The sequence below is a fragment of the Nyctibius grandis genome, chromosome 11 (genome assembly GCF_013368605.1).
Source record: "Nyctibius grandis isolate bNycGra1 chromosome 11, bNycGra1.pri, whole genome shotgun sequence".
Classification (NCBI taxonomy): Eukaryota; Metazoa; Chordata; class Aves; order Nyctibiiformes; family Nyctibiidae; genus Nyctibius; species Nyctibius grandis.
In genome coordinates, this window is record NC_090668.1 from 15789816 (window position 1) to 15814726 (window position 24911).

At 38.1% G+C, this 24911-nt stretch overlaps 1 protein-coding gene across 2 annotated transcripts in view; it reads right to left on the reverse strand.

Annotated features, from left to right (window-relative positions):
- SECISBP2L (SECIS binding protein 2 like) overlaps positions 1–17594 on the reverse strand; it is a 30762-nt gene extending 13168 nt beyond the window's left edge. Inside the window, exons 1-9 of one of the 2 annotated variants that reach the window (XM_068410560.1) lie at positions 17434–17594; positions 7139–7317; positions 5431–5755; positions 4769–4904; positions 4102–4331; positions 3984–4008; positions 3106–3221; positions 1426–1557; positions 797–880 (exon numbers count right to left, since the gene is read on the reverse strand). In XM_068410560.1, the coding sequence (XP_068266661.1) occupies positions 797–880; positions 1426–1557; positions 3106–3221; positions 3984–4008; positions 4102–4331; positions 4769–4904; positions 5431–5755; positions 7139–7317; positions 17434–17451 (1245 nt within the window). In that variant the 5' untranslated portion in view covers positions 17452–17594. Of the gene's footprint in view, positions 1–796; positions 881–1425; positions 1558–3105; positions 3240–3983; positions 4009–4101; positions 4332–4768; positions 4905–5430; positions 5756–7138; positions 7318–17433 lie in introns of both variants that reach the window. The other variant, XM_068410559.1, reaches the window with a different exon arrangement.
- Positions 17595–24911: the final 7317 nt, after the last annotated feature.

The window sequence follows — 24911 nt, forward strand, 5'->3', positions numbered from 1 at the left end:
AGGTTTTCCAGTCTGACTGCTAAATAAGGGAGTGTTTGTTTTCCCCCCTGAGAAGATTTCATGTAGGACTTGACTTTCCTGGAAAGCAGCCAAACAGATTAAGTAGTCTATACATACAGTTTTGCAACAAAATATTTAAGTAGATCAGGTATTAAAAGAGCATCTTTCCAACAACTGCTTCTACAGCCTTAAAACAGGTAAAGTTTAGTTTGTTTTAATTTCAGAATAAACTACACGAACTGTAGTTATTTTGAAAGATTGACACAAAAGTCTGCATCAAAGCATCAGTCTGAATGCTGCAAGCCCTTTGAGTCAGAAAGAACTTTACGTATTAACACAAAGAAAGCTCAATAATCCTCAAAATTAATTTTAATCTCAAAAATCCTGTTGCACCTACTGTTCACCCAAAATTTAGCATGCAACTTAAAAGCACAAAACTCATGAGAAATTATCAGTGAGATGGAGAAGTTAAGGTGGACTCAATGATCCTTATGGGTCCATTCTAACTTGGAATATTCTATGATTCTGTCTATCATACATATCTTACAGTTTCACTCGTTAACAGTCTCACTAGCAGACAAAAATCCAGCAGTCTTACTTTAAGATGGGTTCTCCACACCACTTATTTTAATTGGCATTTCTTTAGTGTCCAAAACCGGTAACGCAAATACCCTAAGAACATCACAATTATCACATTATAAGTACTGTAGCGAGATTCATAAAAAAATTACACAAATTAAGTAGTCTCAAAACAACTTAACTTAAAAATGCCTTGCAAAACAGAATAATTACTTACTACTTTGGGTGAAATCTTTTGCTGGATGTTACTACTTTTGCTGCTGCCTTTGTCACTATTTAGCTCTGGAAATTCATCTTCATCCTAAACAATACACAAATTAAGAATGACGAGAATGGAACCAGAAGTCCCATGAAAAGCATCAACTGAAACGGCTGAAGCTAGAAGAATGAATTGAATCCTGAAGTCCCACATAAGCAAGAAGGGCTTAAAAGTGACACAAATAGAAAATTATGGAAAATTAGCAAAGTATTTCCATATCCTAACAACCTTTTTCAAACAAAGAAAAATGTATTAATGTTTTAGACTAAAGAAATCCAATCACACTGAGTGGAATAAACCAGAGAACACAGTAATTTTTCTTTGCAAGTGAACAGAAAAAATTACTTTAAAGTTGCTTATCTAATTTGCAATCATGGATAGTTCTAAATTATTACACCTTCCACAACACCCAAATACAAGTCGTTATATGATTCTTTCACTGTGTACGTATAATAATTAAATTAGTGCACTATATTGTACAACTCTTGGAGTCAGATGTTTTGTAACTTCTCCCTGTTGAGAACATCACTTATTCTACACATAACTTGCATCACTATAATGCAGGAACAGTTTTCATACAACACTACCTCAAAATACAGAGGTTCAGGACTCTGCTCTGTTCTACTTGACTGGCTTGTAGTTAGAGGTTTTTCATGTCGTTTCTGCAAACTCTGCCTTCTTTCTGAAGATGTGCTGTGGTCTCTGCATCTGAAACCGTACTGAAAATAATGAATGTGATTGGCATTTTGCAATTTCAGTTTTTCAAGATGTGAGTGCACGCACATAAGGCATTCTCATGTCTGCTAATTGGCAACTAAGAAGGTAGAGTTTTTATGGAATTAGATTTAAAAAGCTGTGCTTTGTGGTTTTGGTTTTGTTTTTTTTTTTTTGGGGGGGGGGGGGGGGGGGGCGGGCAGGGGGGGATTTTGGTTGTTTAATAAATAGGCTCCTTTTGGCCAAACATGAAGAAAACCACAAGAGTTGCTGGTGACTCCATGTAACTCAGACATGAATCCCAAGGAATTGTCTGTAACCGTGACCAAAAGAACTTTCTCCCACTACATAATTATTCTGCATGCAATTATTGCTTTTTCAACATGTGTTTTATAACAATGCACAGGCACAGAGTTCTCTAAGGACCAGAGACCTTAGTATAGTGGTATAAACATTCTTCTGTTTATACATGAAAGGTTGGTGGAAACCCATGTGCAAGACTGGTTGGCTGAAAGCAAAGCATGACTTGAATCTGAAATTCTGGATCTGAGACTAATGTATTTCTCAAGAAAAATATATTACAGACCTGGTACAAATTTAGTTTCAAAGGAATATAGTTTAAGACAATTCTGCCTTGAGGTTCAGTGAATTTGGCTGGGGAAACCTCATTTAAAACTCTTTGTGCCAGCTTTTTTTTTAAATATCTAAAATAACTGCCAGATTTAGAGTCTAAATTGTGACTGGATGAAAGGAAATCTGGTTCTTCCTACTCTCCCAATGCCATAAAACACAAATAATGGCTTCTAAAAGCCTCCGATTTCACAAGGTTATAAAACGATTCAGAACTGCTACACTGCCAGACACGAGCATCAACAAGCTTCTTTATATAATAAAGCCACAGATACCAAATGGGAAGATTCAAGACAAATTAACAATTCCATCTAACAAACTAAACAGGGCAAAGTGGCTCAGATATATCTGCATATACAGGCATGTCTATGATAAAGCTCCCACTTCAAGCTCACCTATTCTTGTCTGCAATAACTGAATTCAAGCAAAGCTTATGTTTAAGCAAAGGCAGATGTTTCAGCCTTCTCTCTGTCCCCCTCTGCATCCCCCCCACAATAAAATTAGACTGTCAAAATTAGGAAGGCCACCTTCTCCTCACATACTAATTACAGAAATCCTGTCCCACTTGAAGGAAGTTTCACAGAAACATATTAAAGTTTTAGCATAAACTAATTTTAATTCATTTATTAATAATGCAAATGGTATGCTAACATAAATTTAAAAAGAAAGCTTCAAAGACAACAGGGGTGAGAACATACAGGATTAGGTACATGAAATTATATATATATTTGATATATTGCTAGCTCGAGAAACATACAAGGTAGAAATGTGCAACTGGACTTATAGGTTGAGTTTCTACACTTTTCATTCACTGTTTTCATTAACTATTATTTGTATGTTGATTTTATAATCCATTTTAAATTCCTTATTTTCATATATTACAAGAAACAGAATGCTTAAATTTAGAACCATTAACAACATACCTGCAAACTATTTCTTTGTTCAGCTTGTCTTCCACCTCTAGAAAATGTCTGAGTTTTTTCAGTCCAAGGTTTTTTTTGAGTTGCCTGGGAATTTACATTAGTCCAACTTATACCAGCTGCAAGAGAAGTGCCATCTATGAAAAAATGAATTAGTATGACAGAATGTGTCATAATGATACACGTGCCACCGGAGCCAGGAACACAACTGTGATACAAATAAAGTTCTCTGGAAAGTCTAATTCTCCTGTGACAACATTTACTTCTGTAGCTATTTCTAGAAGTTAGCAGAATTGCCTTTATGGAAGAATCAGATGACAGACATTCAAGTTGTCAACAACTGATCATCAGGAAGCAGCCAGACAAAAGAAATCTCAGGTTCACATCCATAACAATTTTGTTCCAGTCATAAACGATAGCCACTAGCATTACCCACTACTACCAGACTAACCAAAATATTTGTTCATGTTGCTGTACTTCTGTAAAGCTTCTAAAAATTTATCAGTGCTTCTCCAATACAGAATGAGAACTCTTTGGCTCTATCACTGCCCAGGTATGAACCGCAGTCCAACAGGGTACTGAAGCTTGAGGATAAAATACAACAGAAGCACAGCTTTGTCTGAATACCTCCATCAGTCTCTGGCTTTTTTAATCCTTTAAAAGCAGGCAGCTGTTGATAAATCATTAGTGATAGCTACTTATACACTTGTTCATTCAGCAAGTAACAGAGGTCTTAGTGGAGGTGGTGGAAATCACAGTAAAGGCATATTTTCAGAAGTCTAATTAGTTAGAGCAGCATGCTGGAAGTAGATGAAGAGATGGTTCCTAGCAGTATGTAAAGCAAAAATACAAAAGTGACCCAGCCAAATTTTAATGCTTACTTGTGTTTACTGATGGTTCTACAACCTGGAAAAGAAAAAAAACAGATTTTTTTTTTAGTGATTTTTATTAATCTGTAGGATGAAACTATAGTTAAGTTATTCAGTTATGTTTACATACATTCATTGCACAAGAATCTGTATTTCTTGAAGTCATGGCTGCAGCCTGGTTATTGCCATGCTTAGGACTACAATAGCCACTGTCACTGTCAATGTCTGCTTCACTTGCACCCTGTTCACTAGAGGACTCTGCAGCAGGGTGAGAAGCTCTTCTGCGCCTGCCTTTTGATTTCCAAAGCATTGTAGAGGCGCTCTCAGAAAGAGACTTATTAGCTATATCTAAAGGGAAGTCTGCAAGAAACAATAAAAATATAATTACTTGTGCAGGAATTCTTAAAGACATGAAAAACCTACACATCATAAAAACAAATGGAAAAAGCTAAAGTCTTTACATATGACAATTTCCTTTTAATAAAATTAAAAACAGCATTGAATTTAAACAAATTATGTCTAGGTCCAACTACTAATAATAATCAACTCCTTCAAGAAGGGTCTGTTTTTGACAGTGGCAAAGTCTCTGCAGGAATACCATATCATTGCAACGTTAGAATGTGACGTACTGAGTAGGTCTCTGCAACCATCAGCACCTTTTTTTCATTGTCTTTTTGATCTGCAAAGATTTCTCTCAGAAGCCACATCTAAACCACATCCACCTTCTTTTAGGAAAGATGCCGACTGACATGTAGTTCTAGTTATTTCGTACACCCAGAACACCATAAAGAAATTACCTGTTTGCTGTGATGCATCAACCAACAAAACAATCTTTGATCTGTTCTCAGGACCTGATGAACTAGTCTCCTTTTGAGTGGCGACATTTTTCACTGGAGGACGTTTATTTTTTATGTGTGTCTGTAATTGCTGTTGCTGTTTTAAAAGATTAGCCACACATACATATAAGTCATATGATCTGACTTCACAGTTGTAATCAAACAAAGCAAGTAAAAATTCTTATGCTCTCTACAGAAGCCACATGTTTAAAGACAAGAGATTAAGGGAAATATTCATAAAAATATGTGATTCATTAACCACTTTGCAGTATTTTCTGAATGAACTGTTCGTTATGATGTGGAAGTATTAAAAAAAGGTAAAGAAAGTATGGGTATACTTTGTTCTCTAATGAAGTAATTCTAAGCTCAAACCAAACTAGCAGAGAAGCAGTGAAGGAGTTTCCCACGTTACACTTGCAGGCTTTACAAGCTCACCCGGTGTTTTACCACAAAATATCTCTGTAGATGGAGTTTTGCTACTCTGATTAACAGCTTTTCTGTCCACCTTTCCCTTCCATTGATACTACTGACATACCCGTTCTCGCTCAGATGAGAGGCATGCTTCCTGTGCAAAGATATTTTCTTTATACAGCTCTACTTATCCTATTAAAAAAAGGACTTACTTTTTGTATGACTGGCGCCCTGTTACTGCTTCTGCTCCGCTGACTGGATAATGGAAAGACCTGGCCCGATGGATTTGGACGCTCAGTGCATTCTGTAGTAACTGTGTTTACAGCATTTGCTGTTTGAAAGGGTGCAGAATAGGGGGCAGGGAAAGGATGATAGAAACCCATGACCTGAGCACATGGTGCTGGCATCAGCTGATAATATGTATATTCTGTAGAAACAGGTGGCTGCGCAGATATTATAGGATAAGCAAGGTATGGTCCTGCAGGATTTGGGTTGGGTTGCTGCCATCTGATGTCATTGTTGTATAATGGAAACTGTCTGTAAAATCAAAAGAAAGACAATGGCTCAGTAAGTTTTTCCCTCTCAAGAAAATTCAGACCCACCCCCTGAAAAAAAAAAACAAAACAACAAAGAACCACAATTCATTTGTTTCATGAGCTCCTAGCTTTTAATAACTGAACTTAAATTTATTAGGACTTCTTAGAGATACCAATTAAATGATTCACAAGCTCACATTACATTTAAGTGCAAAATAAATATCTTTGTTGATCTTGCATTTGTATAAACTTATTAAATTTCTAATATTAAACTTAGAAATAAAATGTAGGCATTTCATTTGACAAGTACTTCAGACCCATTACAATTTCATTGTTTCAGAAAACACATATAACCTAAGAACATACCTAAGCTTACACAAGGTAAACTAGCAGACACATAGAACACTGACATTCATTAGCTAACTCAGGGCCAAGTATATTAAGTTGCCAACTCACCCTCCTTCAAAATTCCTATGAAAATGCAGGCCTTAAGGAGCACACATGAAAACAGGCATTTACAAACTTACAACTGAAACCAAGTGTGGAGATTTCTTCCTGTGTTTATTTGTGATACAGCATACTACAAGACCACCCCCTTGAAACTATGAACCCAATTCTCTTTCTCTTCAAACCCCCAAGAGACCAGGAGACCATCTACATTGAAAATGCAGAGGCCCAAATATTAGAGAAAGAATAGGAAAACTAAAGATTCAGGATAATTTTACAGATCTGCAGCAGGCAGTTGCTAAAGGAATATTTTTGTTCTTACCTATTTAAGCACAGCAGCACTAAAGTGCTGTCCTAAGCAAACACTGGGTACATTTTTTAAAACCAAACAGCAATACTTATTTATGCCTTCAATACAAAATAATCAACATTGAAGTTGTGCATTCAGTGAACACCACATTTGGGCTAGAACAAAGAGTTCCTAAACTCAATGTATTATAACTAGTTATGCAAAGAAAACTGGATACAGCTACACTCAATACAAGTGTCAGCTGCATACTGTTTTGACATGGCAGGATCCAAGTTGGACACCTGGAGCCTTGCTGCTGCATCAGAAATTCAGACATAGACCTCTTGACTGCCCTGGAAGATGCAAGAGCACAGCAGGTGACTTTGTGAGGGATTTGTACCAGACCTCTGTAGACAGGGAAAGAAAAGCAGCACAGGATATGAATACAGAAAAGTAGAGGGAAGGAAATAAATTAGAAAAGACTGGGGACAGAGAAACTTCATCCTCAACCATGAAGGGTCAGAAGATTAAATATGGTGAACAAAATGAATGTACAGCCAACAGTCACTGACTCCTCTCAAGTCTACCAAAAGTTTAACCTCATTTAAAAACAGATCATCTTCCATGAAGATCACAACCACTTATTACCTATTGGATTGGTTTTCCTGTACAAATGGATAGCAAGTGATCAGGTAGCTAGGAATAGGAGTCGGTTCCATGCCATTAATTCCTCCACTGTCATTAGGAAGCGCCATTGGGATCATTAGTGTTTCTGGACCCTTCTTCTGAGGAATAAATGGTTCCACTTCAGCTGACAGCTTGACATTCTTAAGAAAGAGAAAAGAAACAATGTCTTCATTAAATACAATCATAAATTGTATGGTAACTACCAAAAATAGCAAGCAAACAGATGACAATACTACAGGATTCCTGCAGTAAACTGAAAGAGTTGGAAAACAGTTGGCAAGTGCTTATTACATCCTTCCAATCAACACAGGGTGTAATACAGATCACCCACATTTAGCATTTGTATTAACCTTTACATTTGCAAAGTGCAATACAAACACTAATTAATTTAAAAGGGACTGAAGTTCAGATCTTGCAGAGGATACACTAGTCTGAGCACAGAAAGAAGTCAAATTAGCACTGTAGATGGAGCACAGTTGTGTAGGCTTTCATAAGTAGAACCAACATATGGAAGATACAGTAATGCCTGGCCTGCTCTACAAAATTGACCATGTTCCTAGGCAATTATAAAAAAGATTTTTCAGCAGTAAACCATAGGTTTACTGCTAAAATAGATAGTGTATCACAGAAGAACCCCACACACGTATTCCATCTGCACAATGTTAACATTTTAAAGTGTTAAGAATATGATTACATTTCGCCATGAAGGCGGCATTAAAGACTGCTTAGAAATAAGTTTTAAACTGTGCTTTCAAATAAAATACCAATTTCTAAGAAGATTCTCTCTAAAGCAGGCAAAGACTCCAGAAACTTTTCCTTCCATTTGTCTAAGAACGAATTCCAAAGGCAATGCATAACCCGTACGAGTACGTGCTCTTATTTTACAAAAAGGAGAGCCTGAAGGTTTGATGTGCTGAGGGCAGTCTTATATCCTTGCCACTACCTGTAGAACACCCACATGAGCAGAACCAGTTAAACTATGGGAGCTCTGAAAATATCATGGCAAGTAGTCCCATGTCTAGCACACACTTCTCAGTCCATGTCCTTGTTCTGTGTCAAACCCACAGTCTATCCAGAGACAGCCTTACTGTCCAATATCTGGATCTATAAACTTATTTTAAAAGCCCCCAAAATTTATTTTTTAAAATAAGATCCCATATTTGTTTAGCAGCATGGGGGTGGTGGAGGTTGGAAAGGCAAGTTCAAAAGTGTTTTGAAAAGACAATCGTCACAATAAGAAAAGCTACTTTTACTTGATGAGTAGGTACTTTAGTGTATCAGACAACTAGAAAAAGTGAGGTCAAGACCCACTCATGCAGAGTATTGGATCTTTGTTTAGTTAGTCTGACACACTTACATACAAGAAAATTTAATTACTGAGCAAAAGGTACAATCATCATCAAGGAAATTACCAAGACCATGAGTTACATTGTAATTCACCAAATGAGTTGTAAACCAACTGGTATTTAAGTACTTTGCTGTCATGTACTCTTAGAAAGAGGAGAGGAAAGACAACATAGTGAAGACTACAAAAGCTCCCTAACTTTCATGTAAGTATTATAATCATTATTAAACCATCATAACTACCAGTGACTGATGCATTATATTTTTATAATATAGAAGTATTTTCAATACATATTACTTACTATTGTAATATTAGAATTCCCTGACAATTTCAAAAATTAAACCAACAATTTTGCTCAATGCATTCTTTTCAACTCCAAATACGACATTCAGCAAAGACACTCATTCTATAACAGCTATCTGGACGACTTGTACAAGTGGAATCAAATTTCCCTACAAAAGGTGTTATTATACACAAAGGGTCTGCCTCTGTTTTTGTTTTTACCCTTCCATTATCGAATTTGCTAATTCATACTTCTTTCATGAGATTTTATAGCTCAAATCCCACCATTAGCCATTTCCTGTAAACATCAGTTCACCAAATAATTTCTATTTAAACATCACTCACTTTTTCCAAATACTGTGCACCCCAGTAAAATTAACTTCATAAACACAAAAGGAAGCTTTCTACGTGAAACGCTGTTTAGGATAGGAGACCGTTGTGTGCAGGATGTCTGAAGTATTAACTTGAGATCAAAGTTACCATCCTTAACAACTTTGATGGTAGGACATTCTGCAAGCCACAGTGACCAAGGCCAAAGATTATTTATAATTGAACTTAGAATTCAAAAAAAAAATGATAAAAAATGGGAGGGAAAAAAAGCAGAAGTCATTAAATATAGTCCATGATTATTTTTAATCACTTCTTGAGAAGCTTCTCTGTCTTTGGACTTGACAAAGTATGCTTGGAAAGCAGAAATGTCCCTTCCAACAAAATGAGTCTCTGCTTTGATATGTTTATTTAGTAAGAACATCAGCTATTTACAGACAAAATTGTAGCATAAGAGACCTAAAGTTTTAGCAGCAATCAAAAAAGGAAAACAAAACATCTAAAAAAAAAGATAAAAGTGGAACTAGAGTGGCAGGGGGAAAAAAGTACATCTTAGCAAGTGACAACATACACTATCCCTGTCAAAAAAGTGGTTATTAATGACTGCCCTAAAAACTGCTGATGGCTACAAGCACCAATACAGACGTATCACTACCTGCTGTGCAACAAGGCCTGCGTTACAGTGGAACAATCACCTTAATATTAATTAAATGCATTTCTTGATCATTAGGTGGTAGGTGAACATTCCTTTCTTCTACGTTAACCCTTCTTCAACTCCCGAGGTTACATTCAGAGGAAAAGCTGCGGTGCAGTCGCAGCAGCAGCACCAAACTTGTGCAACACAAGTCAAACTCCCTGCGCTGCCCAGGGCTTCATCTCTGACCTGGGGCACATCCCTCAGCTGCTGGGTCACTCACTACCCTCTGCAAAACTCCAAGGCATTCTCCTCCGCACACAACACCGTAGGGACAAATATTTTTAATTAAAAAAAAAAAATTGTCAAGTGCTTATGTACAGTAATCACGTAATAAATGACAGAAATACCAACCCTCAAATCCCTCCCTGAAAACTAAGATGTTTTTTCCATGCTATTTCCAGATTGCCAGGCAAAAATATTTGTGTACGAACAGATTCAGTTGTGAGCTGGCCTACAAAACTAGATGGCATAAACATTAGAAAAAAGCACACCAAGGCTATCTCATCCATACAAAATTCAACAATAAAACTAGGATGAGTGCTTTACAAATACGGTATCCTTAATGAAGCACTGAAAACTTTCAAACATCTATTTCTAACCTACTGGTTACTATCTCCCAGCAACACGTCAAGTAAACTTTAGCCAAGATACTAATTAAAAACCACTCTAGTACTGGCTCGGAAAACAGTCAAAACATCTTATTTGTGATTCAGGTTGGGACAAGATTCCCTCTTTTAAAGAAAGGTCTTTCCTGTCTGGCTGTCTGCTCTTTCTCTATATTATTTTGGGAGACTGATGTGGAAATACAGAAATCATCCCTTAATGGCGAGTCACTTGCAGAATGGTCTCATTATAATATTTTTTGTGATATTGTATAATATCATCATTAATTATCAGTATTATGAGAGAACAGTCTTTCACACCAAATATTAAAAAAGGAGATATAACTGATAAAAGCAGGAGCCAAATTACTCCCATCAGCAAGGCTGCCACAGAAAAGTATTTCTTGTCATTTGCAAAGATAATCCCTACACCTTACTTTTCCATCCAAGTATTTTGGCTAAAACTTATTTAAATCTTTCCAGTAAAAATAGGATTATACATCTTTTTTTATTTATTAAAAAAAAAAACCAAAACAACCAACACAGCACTAGGAAAATTTCATTTGAATTATTCTGCTTGATTTTGCTAGGTTCAAACAACTCAGAGATGCCCAAACTAGAAGAACAACTTTAATGTTTCCTTTTCTGTTGCCCAGTCTCTTATACAGGTAATGATTAACTATTGCTATGACAGAGTAATTGGCCGATACATTTAATTACCGTCTTCTGTACAGCTCATAACATATTTAGCTTACCTACAGCGGTAAACTAAAGATACAGCATATCCTGTAACGATAAACACATATGGGTGTATTTGAAAGTTAATTTCTTTTTTTGCCTACAGAACTCTGATAGTGTCTGTTATTTAAAGGAATCAAAACTGTATTTCAGAAATCTTTTACATGCATTATACCTTAAACACTGTTTTCTTGTGCAATTTAATCTGTACCTACAGGTTTGTTTGGTTTGTGGAGGTTTTTTTTAATGCTTCCAAGAAACTTGTTTCACCAAAAAGAAGAATTTAGGGTAAACCTCTGTTTTTAAATTTTGCATTTTGTTCTGCAGACATTCTCTCTCTCTCTCTCTACTCACCGGATAGCAACTGAAAGCTTAAAAAACTTAATACAAATGTTTCAAAATCATTCTGCAAGCATAATACAAGCAATCCTCAGCACAACTGGCACATTTCATTAGACAACAAGGCCTCATTTCCACTTCAGGGTAGAAAACAGAAATACAGCTCAAGTGTACTACCAACTAAATAAAACTAACATCAGCATATTGCTTCCTTATAGTATTTTTACAAGTCCCTCTAAAAGTTCCTTTTTACATAGGACATGCCTTCAGATGAGGACTATAAACTTTACTAAACCTAAAGCAAAAAGGGGAAACAAATGTACTGAGTCAGGTCAGACTGCTAACCAAACCGAAATATAAACAGAATTAACTCTCCAATGTGATTATCCAGACATTTCAGTACATTTCACAGATGGCTAGTGGTTTGTTTCCCCTCACATGTCAAATGAAAACAGCAAGCCTAAGTAATTTGCCCAAAGTTATCTAAGCAAATTTTTTAGGACTGTGGTTTTGTCAGCTAGGAGGACAGGTTGGTGAAGATAGACATCAATTTTTAATAAATGGCATTTTAGGTCTCCTGGCTCCTAATATGTTGTCAGAACAGCAGAAATAATATTCCTTTAATAATAAGAAAAAAAATGAAACAAAAAGCAAAAGAAAAGAACAATCAATACAGTAAGTAAAAGTACTGCTAATTTCTCATTGCACTGGACAAGGAAAAAATACCTCCAACTGAGACTTCTTATTTCTCTTAACAGGTTGTCTCTGTGCTTCTTTGGCCAGATACAGAAATAATAATGCCAAATAAAACAGTTTGTTGTTGCTTTTGTTTTATTAAATACCATGTTGACATGCTTGAGACTCAGTGGAAAATGTAACCAATGACAACTGAAGTAAAGGCCAGAGTAAGAGATTAGATCCTTTTTTAAATAGCATTTTGTTTCAGAAGCAAATACTAAGTGCATAAATCAAAGTGCATGCAAATATGTATGAACGTAAAAGACAATCCACACAGTAGAAATGGAGCGACAAGTGCAGATGAACAGAACTAACAGGACTGATCATGCCACTGGTTTGTAACCACAAGCAAACAAAAAGAATTAGACAAGAGAGATTTGTCAAACACTACAGAACTTGGGGAAGGTTCCTATACTTTTCCTAATCCTTACAACAGACCACTTGTGATACTAATTTATGCTCTAATTGCTCCAACAGAATTGAGATTTATTCTAGCCTGCACCCACTGAAAAAATTAACACTTTGCCACTGACATTAGTAAATGTAGAGTCAAACCCTAAATAGTTAATATAAAGTAATATATGTTTTCGAAAAGGCAATCTAAAGGCAAACATTGCAAATATTGCAAGACCAAACAACTTTATTTTGAAGTGCAACTTTTTCATGTTTATTCAAACTTTCACATCACAAAGCTAAACAAAGCTTTATTGAAACTGACCTTTCATAACCAAAGTCAACTCTAAATATAAATTTCAGTCGAGCTGAAACATCAGATTTTCAATCAGTTGCCTATTAATGGAAGCACACTCCTTCAAAAGAAACCAAGATTTATACAGAAGTCTCTTTTGTAGATATCCTTAGTTTCAATTTACAAAATGTTTCACAGTAAGTCATTACATATTTCAGTTCAACAATTACAACTCTTTCAAGACAGCATATATGCTGAAGCGATCCTTTGTTTCCTATATAAAAGCTACTGTAGTCATCAACAGCTGCAAAGACAGAAGATGACACAAGCAGGAACAGACTGGTAAACGCTGTGCTATAGTTATAGCACTGTATGTTTAATCTTAGAAAAGTTTTTGTTCATTGTAGCTTAATGTCATTCAGCACTTTCCATTAAATAGGTTCTCTGTCAGCTTGTGCTCTCTGAAGAGAACACTTGGATATCCATCTTACCATTTACAGGGTGAGAAAATAGAAACATGCCACATCTCAGAGGGCTATAATAAAATCAGCTGGTTTACTGTCTCAAAGTCTGGAAACAAGAAGTCTCATCACAAATGTAAGTTAAAAACATAGCTCAAATTAACTTCTTATTTTTTTAGAAAAGCTACCCTGCTTCTGAATTTTTGATTTCATAATCTAAAAGTCATTTTAGTAGTGAGACAGGTTACATTTCATCTATTTTAAGAGAAACTTTACAAACATGGAAGTCATTGTTTCTATAATTAGTTGCTTCTAAGTGGCAGATACTTCAGGAATGGTAAACATGCAGTCCAACTGGAAACACCAGCAGCAGGCCATTTAACAATGCACAAAATTTAATCCTCCCTATTTAGATTAAAAATAGTAATTTCAATGCAACACTTAAAGCAAGTACACTATGAAGTCAGTTTTTCCCTTTTCCCTCAGCTCGTAATAAGAGAATCGTGTATAATTCTCTACCCTTTCACAGAAGAAAGTGCCTGCTTAGAATACAACAAAGCAAAGTATTAAAATTTTTACATATATGTAGAAAATGAGCAAGTGGCACAATGTGACAAGTTGGCATGTTTAAACTCAAACCAGAATATTCTAGAATAAAGGGGGAAAATTAAAATTTAATACTTAGTTACAAAGCTTGTCCAAACACTAAAAAAAGCTACCAACAGGATCGTCTTCACTTATCTACTTTACAGCATTTAACAGTACATACAACCTTCTAAACTCACATTATCAATGCGAAGTAATAATACCCGAGTGCTTTGTAGCCTATGTACTAAAAGCATTAATACAAGCCATTCATGTAAATCAGTTTCCTCATCTCCACAAACAAATCAATGATAAATAAATTTGTAATCAAAAAGATGTTCATATATCATATCAATAACATTTAGATTCACTGGAGAACATATTCTATAATAAGATAAAACAAAACTCTCACAAAACTCAATCTTCTGCATTTCCAAGGTTCAAGAGAAAGTAATGTCCAAAACGTATTGCACAGGAAAACTGACCTCTTCCAGTTTGCCTCAGTTGAAAATTCTGTCATGGGTAAAAAACACTGAAGGCAACTGGGTAGGATAAAGAGCACAACACATTGATCTAGATCTACTTCTATGGCAAGCATATTATCAAGCCAACTGTTGAACGGTCAAGAATAGTAGAGACAAGCAGAACAGGCTGCCTTTAAGCAATACTAATACAAAACATAGATCATTGATTTAGCAACTTCACCTGATTTCTCAACTGCACTAATGGAACCAAATGTCTTAATCGTAGGGCAAACCAAATGTATAACACTTAGAAAAATCAAAGCACAGCAGTACAAGTTGTTTCTCTTTAGTTTTCTACCACAATCAGCTTCAATAGAAAGAGTATCAGAGGTCACACACTGAGTTTTATCTCTTGTAGGAAAATAACCTACACGTGACTGCTGAAACCCATACACTTTTTAAAGGGAACAGTTTTGGTTCTGGTGTAGAAAGAAGTAAACTTCCACACTCACTACAAAAATCACAACGCAATCATTAAATAATTGTTTTTAAACAGCTTCACTATGTTTTCTTCTATGTCACCTTCCAAAAATATCAGTGAGCATATTATAACAAGCAAAGTCATACCGGAATTTAAGTAACAGAAACCTGAAGGGCAACCTACAAGTGACACGTTTTTGCCATTAGGTGTCCAAATGTTCTTGGGGCATGGTATCTCGTACTGATTTACTGAGCCAACACCACAGAACTCTGTTCAAACACATTCCCCATGAAAAGCATTTGCGATCCCCATTTACTCTTGAAATACTATACTTTAAACATAGCACAATATTCCTACTCCCTCATATTCTAACTCCACAATAGTTATTCCTATCAGCATGTACAGTTACCATACTGTGGCTTGAGAGGGTATTCTGGGGCAAAGGGGAGATGAGGTTAAGTACTGTTAACACACATCTGCATGCTTTAATATTCATTTATCAGACGCCATGCAATACAGGTGCAGAGAGGAACCCAAATCAAAGATGGAACAGCACCCAAACCTGATGCAATCTTACCAAACACTTACACTAGTAAAGGAAATTACATTCAATTCTTACAGCACAAAAGGTTCAAACCCAAAGCATTTAGGGAGCTCCTAATCAAGATACTACTGTATAATGAGAAGACAAAAGCAACAAGATAGTTGAATCATTTTAGAGACTCATCAGGTATTAATTATTTGTCTGCCTAGAAGCCTTACTGGTGGATAAGGAACCAACAGGACGAGATACGCTGCAAACAGAATAAACAAGAAGATGGTTCCTGCTTCAAAGAGCTTTAACTGCAACTCCGAGTTGAAATATTGCACTTAGCTAAGATAATCACACAGAGTCAATGCTTTACACTGTGAATAACACAATGATTCTCAGCTTTCGTGAGCTCTTTCCAACAAATAAAAAGAGAATGGTTTGATAGGGGCATGTCTGTGAACCTCTGTAACGAAGAGCTCAGGCAACAAGGAATAAATATTTCACAACTATACTGCAGTACTAATTACAGATGAACTAAAGGAGAAAAAACACAACAAAAACCAGGATTTAAAAACAAAAAGTACAACAGACTAGACTAATGTAAATTTTACAGAATAATATCAGCTTTTCTACATGAAGATAAGTAAGAAAGCATGAAAAAAGTGAATTTATAATCATTATCAGACCAGAAAGCCTGGTAAGAAAGACACAGTGGGAGCCATACTGTAATAAGATACAGTGTTCACTAACTTCCTTAGACATACGTACAAAAAGAAAGCAATATATCTTTACAGAGTGCATTATTACTCAGTATCTGCTTTGCTACAAGAGCTTGTGTTATTTTATTGATTAACCCTACTATTAGAACCCCTGGAGATGCCAAAGTTAAAAACTACAAAAAAAAAAAAAGGCAATAATTTATGAATTTTCAACACATTATGCTGAAACGGAAGCGTAGAGGTGAGATCAGGTTGTCATGGATGGTAACATTCATTTCAGATACAGCTTTTAGAACTACCTCCTGATGATGAAACATTTTATTGCATATATGCAACAATCATATGAACTCTTAAGTCCCAGTTTAAGCTTCTTCATACCTACAGTCTGAAGGGTTTTAAGAATAATGGAAACTGATTACCTTGACAAAGCCAAGTTAAATATTGAAGAAAAAAAATAGCGACTTGTAGAATTAGTGAGCCATACCCAACTCTTCCCCACTCAGCTAACCAGCTATGTCCTAACACTGACAACTTCAACCTGAACCTGATATTTAGAGTATTTCAACAAGAGTGACACGTCTCTCATGTTGCAAAGTTCTCAAGAAGCCTCTAAAAGTCTCTTTTAGTGACCAGGCAGGTTTAAGCGAAATGTCACTAACTGGAATTATTGCATAAGCTTTAAACAAAGCCTGAGGGAACAGGAGGGAGAAGACCAACACGGAGCTTCACATCCCTTTGTGAGACGCAAGGGGAGATGCTCACGGCTTTCCAGTTCACCCAGACAGACCGAGCCCAGGCTCTGCCGGGGCTGGGGACGGGCACGGCCCGACGCCTCCCGCAGGAGGCCAGCGCCCAGCCTCCCGCCCCGGGAGAGGGGACGGAGGCCGCCTCACCAACCCGGCAAGCACACGCCGAGCTCCCGCTTCCAGCCTTGAAAACGCCCCATCTGAAGCCTCCTGGGGGCCTTTCTTCGGCGGGGAGGCACCGCAGCCCCCACTAACAGCCGGTCCCGACCCACCGCCGGCCTCGGCAGGCCGCGAGCCGCGCCCTGCCCCTCGCTCGGCGGCCCGGGGCCGTTGCCTGACGGAACGGGCCTGACAGACGCGGCTCCGACAGAGCCGGGCCACCGCCCCGGCGCTCCCCTCCTCTCCCCGCCCGGCCGCTCACCCCCCTCCCTCACCGCGACGCCGGGGCGTCGGTGCCCCCTCCCGCCGCAGCTGTTTACGGCTCTCCTCAGCGCCGCGCCCGCCCCCCGCACCTTGTCGGCTTTGTCCATGGCTCCAGCTGGGCTGGGCGGCGGCTCTAATAAGGACGGCGGAGAGTCCGAGCCACCGCCTCCTCCATGGCGCTCGCGTCCCCCGCCGAGACCCCGCACGCACCCGCAGCGGCACTGGCCCCGCTCGCAGCTATCACGGAAACCGAGCGCGGCTACGCCACGGCCGGGGGCGGGGCGGGCGAGGGCGGTGGGGAGGGAGCATCTGGGACGGAAGCCGGGCGGGCCCAACCGGCGTGGAACGCCTTCGGCCGAGCGGCGGCGGTTGGCGGGCGTCCCCGTTCCGGGGGCTCGCCGGGCCGTGTTCTGGCCACCCGAAAGCCAGCAAGGCTGTGACTTGAATTAAGGAAATAGTGAAAAATAAACGGGGAGCGGGGCCATGTTATTCCCTCGCTCCGGGGCCGTCGCGTACGCGAGGGCGGCAGGTGTATTGCGGGGCCTGGACTCCTCAGAGGCGGCGTCGCGGGAGTCACAGGCCGACGGTGTCCTTGAAATTATCTGGAACATCGAAGAAAAAAAAACACACCTGTGATTTATTTGGAAATCTAAAAATGTCGCACAAGCGTCCTGAGCGCAGGGCCGGGCTGTGAAGCGGGTCACGGGCCTGGGCCTGGCGCTGCCGCCGGCCCTGCGTGCGCCCAGCCCAGCCCAGCCCAGCAGCTGAAGTCCCTCCGCTCGTGCACGGAGTGACCAGGTCGCTGTCATTACAGGAGGGAAATTTTAAGACGTGGGTTTCCACACAGCTTGTGTGACATTTTTTTATTTTGCTGCCCTGGTTTTAACTTATGTTTCATTATCGTCAGTAATGCCAGCCAAGTCCATGAGACCACGTTCACCCCTGAGACTGCAAAGGATAGGAAACAAGTTACGAGCCAGTGCTGCGTAACAACGTATGCTCCCAGAGACGTGTTCAACGTGTAATGTTCCTACATTTCATTACGCTAACATGTCTGTTGCCTTGGGTTTAATGGATGTCAGCATGATTTATTTACAACTTGGCTGATAATGTTTTATGAACATTCTTACATCATGGCAAGGAACTTTAAGTACCTTTGTAAAAGAAATATGCAAAGGATATTTTTGAGCACTTCCAGATAAAATACATTTATAAAACATATTAATACAAGAAGCACGTTTCCGCTTGATAGAGGTTCTTGTGAGGAAAAACTGGCCGAGTTAAGGGAAAAAGTAAGCAAGCCTGTATCTGAATTTGACAGATAAAGCTACCGAAAATGTCTCTGCAGGGCTATCTTGCTAGAGCTTCCTAGATTTAACCTTTATTTTATAATTATTTAATCTTTCCAGATTTATGTTCATTACGCTATGTAACAATTTGTTCTACTTTATAAAAATGTTAGTTCTTGGATTAATCCACATAATCCTTTTGTATTTTCTTAAGAGTTGCTCTTCACCATCAAAACTTTGCATGTAACACATGGTATTATGAAGATGGCTATTACATTGCACAGTAAGAACTCATCTTGCAAACAAATGACCAAAGAGAGAACTTGTGCAGACTGTCACTGCCTGCTGTGCTATTCCATCCTAATCAGCAGGATGACCATCTAAGTGTAACTTTTGCGTAGGTGTCTGCAACATTACTTATTTTCTGCAACTTAAGTTTTCATGGGGTTGCAGCCAATAAAATCATAGGTCCCATGAATCATATGGGAAAGGGCGAGGGTGAAGTTGTAATCCAAATTAAATTTAACTCTAGGATTTCTATTAACTTCAGTGAGGACAGTGTTTTACTACAAATGAAGAGAACAGGAGGGCTGCGGCAGCACCCTAATTGATACAGAAACCTCATCTTAACTGGAGAAGCTGCAGCAGTTGTACACTTCATATGCACTTCTCTATCCCAGCACTTTTCTAGATGAGATTAAATCGTCAGCAGAACTAACACAAGTGTTCATAACCCTCAGAAACCATTTCAAGGTAGTAACACGGATTAATTTGAGGTTATGATGTTATGTTCCCAGGGGCTTTTACACAACGACATTTCTTATTTCAACACAAGAAGTCACGAAAGGAAAACTGGGGATTAAGCTGGTTTTATAAAGAGCTTTCAGCTGATGCAATGGAACAGCATTTCATCAGTCATTGATGAACTTAAATATGAGATGTCAATCTACAGATAAATAATTATGAAACAGAAAATAAGCCACCTAAACTTAATCTCTGTAAATCAAACAACAAATCTCTATTGAGTGAAATGTATTTTATTCCCGTACCTTGAATGTGTTTTGCTTATTTGTGCAAAATGAGGTTGATTTATTTAAAACCTAGTCACTTTTCATCTCCCAAGTAATGTGGGAGAACTTGCCTGACTGGACAGAAAACAGTGAAAAAATCCCACTGAAACAACTAGAACAATTGTCTTCTTGTATTAGCACACCAGCATTTTAGTGTGGAATGCCGCTTAATTTGTCCAAATTGGTGCTGACCACAGAATATATATTATGACATTTGCTTAAGAGAGTTGCTGTATTTTTTAAAAATAATGACTCATTATGGCAAGGCTGTTCATTATGAAATCCTTCTTTTGTTCCCAAGATACATACCAACAGAAAGGTCACACTTGAAAAGGCTGTTATGCATACTTAAACAATAATAACAAGAAGTTCTAAGATCTAAGTTGGGCAGTGATTAGACATCAGCTCTACATAAATCTATACAATATACATAATACAGGAAGTCATGCTGGGTGACCTGAGTGGCCACTCGGGTGAAAAGAACCCGAGTCTCCCATAAAATTTAACTCTGTATTATCACCAAAACCAAAAACATACCAAAGCACTCGGAACTAGTTATGTTAGATCCTCAATCCACAGCTATCACAACTATGCCAGGGTATCTTTTGGTTACATCATCGTCATCTTGATCGAGTCTTGTGTAAGAGAACTCAGCAGTGTTACAGTCCTTAAAGAATAAGCCATACTTTTTTTAAAAGCCTGTTCAATTTAAACACACTGGTAATTGCAGTAGCTGGTTTTGAATATTCAGTCCTAAGGGTCCAGTTCTCAAATCTGGCAGTTTGTAAGCAATTATTGCTACTTTTTTACTGTAACATGGAGTAAATAAGTGAATAGTTTGGAAGCAAAAACGATGCTTGAACCTAGCAGGTGCTGACTGCCATTTTGGTAATTAGTTGTTGGGTTTATTGCTATACCTGCTGGATAGTGGAGATACCCTTCCTGAATACAATGGAGGACAGCGACCAAATGAAGAAGAAAATCTAGGTCAACACAAAAATTAAAAATGGCATCTAAACCAAACTATCTCAGCAGTATAGAAAGGCACTTGGTAATGACTGTATTCAGAATTAAAATCATGGGATTACAAGCAAATCTTACAGCATATGTGTGGCTACTCACGTGCTCTACTTACATAGGCTCTATTTACATCTAGTGGGTAAAAAGTCCTACAGAACATGTAAGGATGTGATGAAGCATGTCTCACTGAAATCAAGGCAGCTTCTTACATTGAAAGTTGAACATACGTATAATCGCACTGGCATGGAAGTATGAAATAGGGGTTGCTCAGTAACATCCCCCTTCACCCCCAAGGTCTAAGCAGGCCGAGACTGCGCTCCATGGCAGCACCACTTGCATGTGGACCGCAACAGCCTGGCAGGTTTGGAGGCTGCCACAGTGAGCAAGTGGAAGAGGCCGCAGGAATAAAGCTGACTCCAAAATGACAGTTTTACTGGACTGGGACTAAAATCTTCAGCCTAATTATAGAAAAAGACAGGTATAGAAAGCAAAGTATATCTTGGCAAATAAACACTTGTATCTGATGTGGGGAGATATGACATGTAGCATCCTGCACAGGCAGCTCAGGGCAGACGCAACAGGGAACCTACTGCAACCAAAGTGAGAAGGTGAGCTGGGAACTAGTCCACAAATCTGAGAATCACGAATCTGACAGCAACATGTGATTACTACCTGGCAGCAACCAGAGTGAGCCCAGCAGTCCCACTGAGAGCAGCTGCAAAGTGGCAGTAGAGCCAACCAGGACAGATCCTGCCTTGCAACCCTTTGTAATAACAGCCAGGAAGGGATTAGCCTTTACTCTTGCTGTAATGCTTACAGTTATTACATCTAAAATTTAGTGCTAAATATGCAATTATTATAACGCAGATACAGTTTGCAATCTACCTTTCCACAGATACAAAGCATTTAAGGCAGTAATAACCCTTTATGTCAATATCTTAATTAACACTCAACTATGACTAGCTGTAATGCAGTATTTTATCTAGTTCTCTAATTTGGTTCTAAAACATATTTTTAGCACTTTGAAAATAACAAAAGTTACAGCTAAACTTTTATTTTTACAGTCAGTATTAACATCTATATATGGAAATTTTAGTTCAAGTAACTGCTGTATTTTCAAGAAAGCCAGGTTACCGTCCAGAGTGATGTCATTTTACTCTTAATCCACACATACACAGTTCCTGCTCAAATAAATTAATTCACCACTCCTCAAAAAAAAAAAGTAAATGTGAAAATATAATCTTCAAATACAGACATAATGTTTTACAGCTGACAACTTCTGAGTAATTACAAAAATCACAGTGTTTATTCACAGACTACCATTCAAATACCTTCATTACGTTATTCTGCCAGGTGCATTTCAGCTGCCTTGCCTTTTTTTCTGGGTTTTTTTTTTTTGTTCAAGATATTTCTAAGCCTATTTAAAATGGAAGGAAAATGAAATCTTCACCACATCCTGGTTTCAGATCCAATCCATTAGAGAAGGACTTTGAGATGAGAAAAGAATGCATTCATCCAAAGCATGATTGATAAATAATAATTGAAAAAAGCTACAATCCATGCAGACACAGCACCCACATCCTCCCAGATTTCCTTTGCATGATGTTCAGTTTTAATGCATGAGCTGCCAGCAACTTAAAAGAAGGGTTTATATATACACAGCTTAATTGGTATTGTCATCTTACATAAGGTTACAACAGTCCTTAAAATGTTCTTTTGCCAACAGTGTTACTGGTACTAGCTAAGGTGCCAGTTTGTCTTGTACCAACAGAAGGTGTATAGAAACATTGAAAAAGTTGTGAAAAGCATGGCTGTGACAATTAATGACAACTGCAGAAATTTAATGATTGGAACCGAGATTGGAAAATGCAGTGAGGCTGGTTACCACTTCTTGAACAACCTGCAGTGCAATAATGTTATTTGGAAAAAAAATTCACATTCACCCTCTTCCTTCAACTGCTTGTTCACTTTTCCTGAGGAGGTAGAAATGACACCAGAGCCAGATCTACCAGGGACTAAGTGGGCTAGAGCAACTATGAGCAATTTCTGCTGCAGTTGTATGACAACATAGCTCCTCCATACTTCCCTGCAGACAATTCTCATCTTCCAGGTTAAGAATTATAAGAACTCAGAAAAGGGGTAGAATCCCTTAGGGATTATATAAATTTTCATTATGTGCCTAGAGCACAGATGCTAAGGCACTGTATTCATGAGTAAGAACTAAAGTATGCCAAAACAAACAACAATTTATTAGAGGTAGACTGACGCTTTTTCAATTAAAAAACACATTGCTAGCTCTCACTATTCAAACTAATAGTCCTTTCACTAGTTGGACTAGTCCTACTACAACTAGTCCTTCACAACAAAAAGATAAAACAAGAGGACTAGATGGATAGGACAAGATTTACTGCAGTATTCCCATCTCCTTCTTGAAAAATCCACACATGCCTCCTCAACAGACATAGCTGGGATGGGAAAGGTTACATCAGTTACAAGAGACAAAATCAAGATGACTTTTTTTTTTTAAGCGATACTAAGTTTACGCACAGTTCTTCTTTTTCCCTCCTTTAGAAGAGAGCAGTTGTTCCTTCCCACAGCAAGGGTGGCAGGAAATGGTAGAGAAAGGAAACATGCTGAAATAGCTGTCTCTGTCCCCTGTCCCCATGGGAAGGAGAACCTTGAAATAGCTGTCACAGTCCCCTGTCCCCATGGGAAGAAGAACATTGCAAGACTGGCTATCCAAATTAAAGTCTCTGGACCTGTAGATAAGGGTCCCAATTACCATGCAGTATTATTAAATTTCACATCACCAGATCTTAGTGGCATTTTCAAAGTAAAAACTGTTATACATCACAGCACTGTACGGAAACAAAATATGAACAATATGCTTTAGTAAATGTTACCTACAGATTTTATGAAGGAAAAACTTTGCCTTTTCTTAAAAACTAAGTTCAATTTATATTCATATTTTACTATTATTATAAGTAAGCAGATAAATTAGAAAGGTCTATTGGTAAAAATATGCATCAGTGAAGCAGAAATGCTCACCCAAGATTCAGCATCATGCTGCTACTCATGCAACACATGAAGTTCTATTGTGTAAATACTAGGAAAAAAAAAAATCACTTGCTTTGACAACTGAAGAGCAAAATAATTTTCTAAGGGACATAACTATCCTTCAGATGAAAGTTAATTTTATCCTCTTCAATTATACACTGTTACCGATTTAAATCCTGCCCTAGAACATTGAGTTTGCCACGCTGTCTTGCATGTATATGATGGACATGTGTCATTTATTAGGCTTTTCCATTATTTTTGGGGTGATGTTAATAGCTCTACATGTGTATATTTCCTTCTACTATAACAATGACTGTGTGTGGCACTGCTTTGTGCACCATTACACCATACCCTCAGTTTTAAAATGGAATATTTGCAGTTATGGAAGAAGTGACTCCACAAAATTCCTTCTAGATTTCCAAGACCTGCAAGAGAATTTTTCTGTCAGCTCCAGACAAGCTGCTACAGGAAGAAAAGTTGCTGTGGTCAACACTGCAGCTCTGTATTTTAAATGGATCTGATGATCCCAAAACCTTAGGACATGAAAGGCACGTGCCTACTGCGTGACAGGACTTGAGGACTTGGAGCTCTGAAGCAACTACAATACAATCAAACGTTTGGGACAGAACAGGTTCCATTATTACTGAGGACACTGTACTTGGTCCCCACTCTATACACACAGTGTCTTTTTATATACACTGAATTTGGTCAAAAAGACCACAGATGAGGCAAAGAGAGATAACAATCAGGGTCTGCATTTCTGTTCCCAGGATACTCCTTGGCAAACCTGTATTCTTGAAGTACCAAAATAAAAAAACAGGTATATTCCTGAGAAATGCCAAATACCCACCAACATCAACTGGACAGGACTGATAATAGTTTGGTATGTTGCAAGATAAAAGTCAGTTAGTAAGACTGCTAAATGTCACCTTTTAAACTCTCTGGTATTTATGTTTAACTATGTCAAGGGGAAAAAAAAAAATAAATCAACAGCACACATACCAAGGTTTAGACTTAAAATCTGCATATTGTCCTTCATAAGTGAGGTGAGGATGAAGTAATACCTATTTTCTTTTAAAAATAACAAAAGTAAAAATCAAGTATAATGAAAGCACATCAAGAAACAAACTG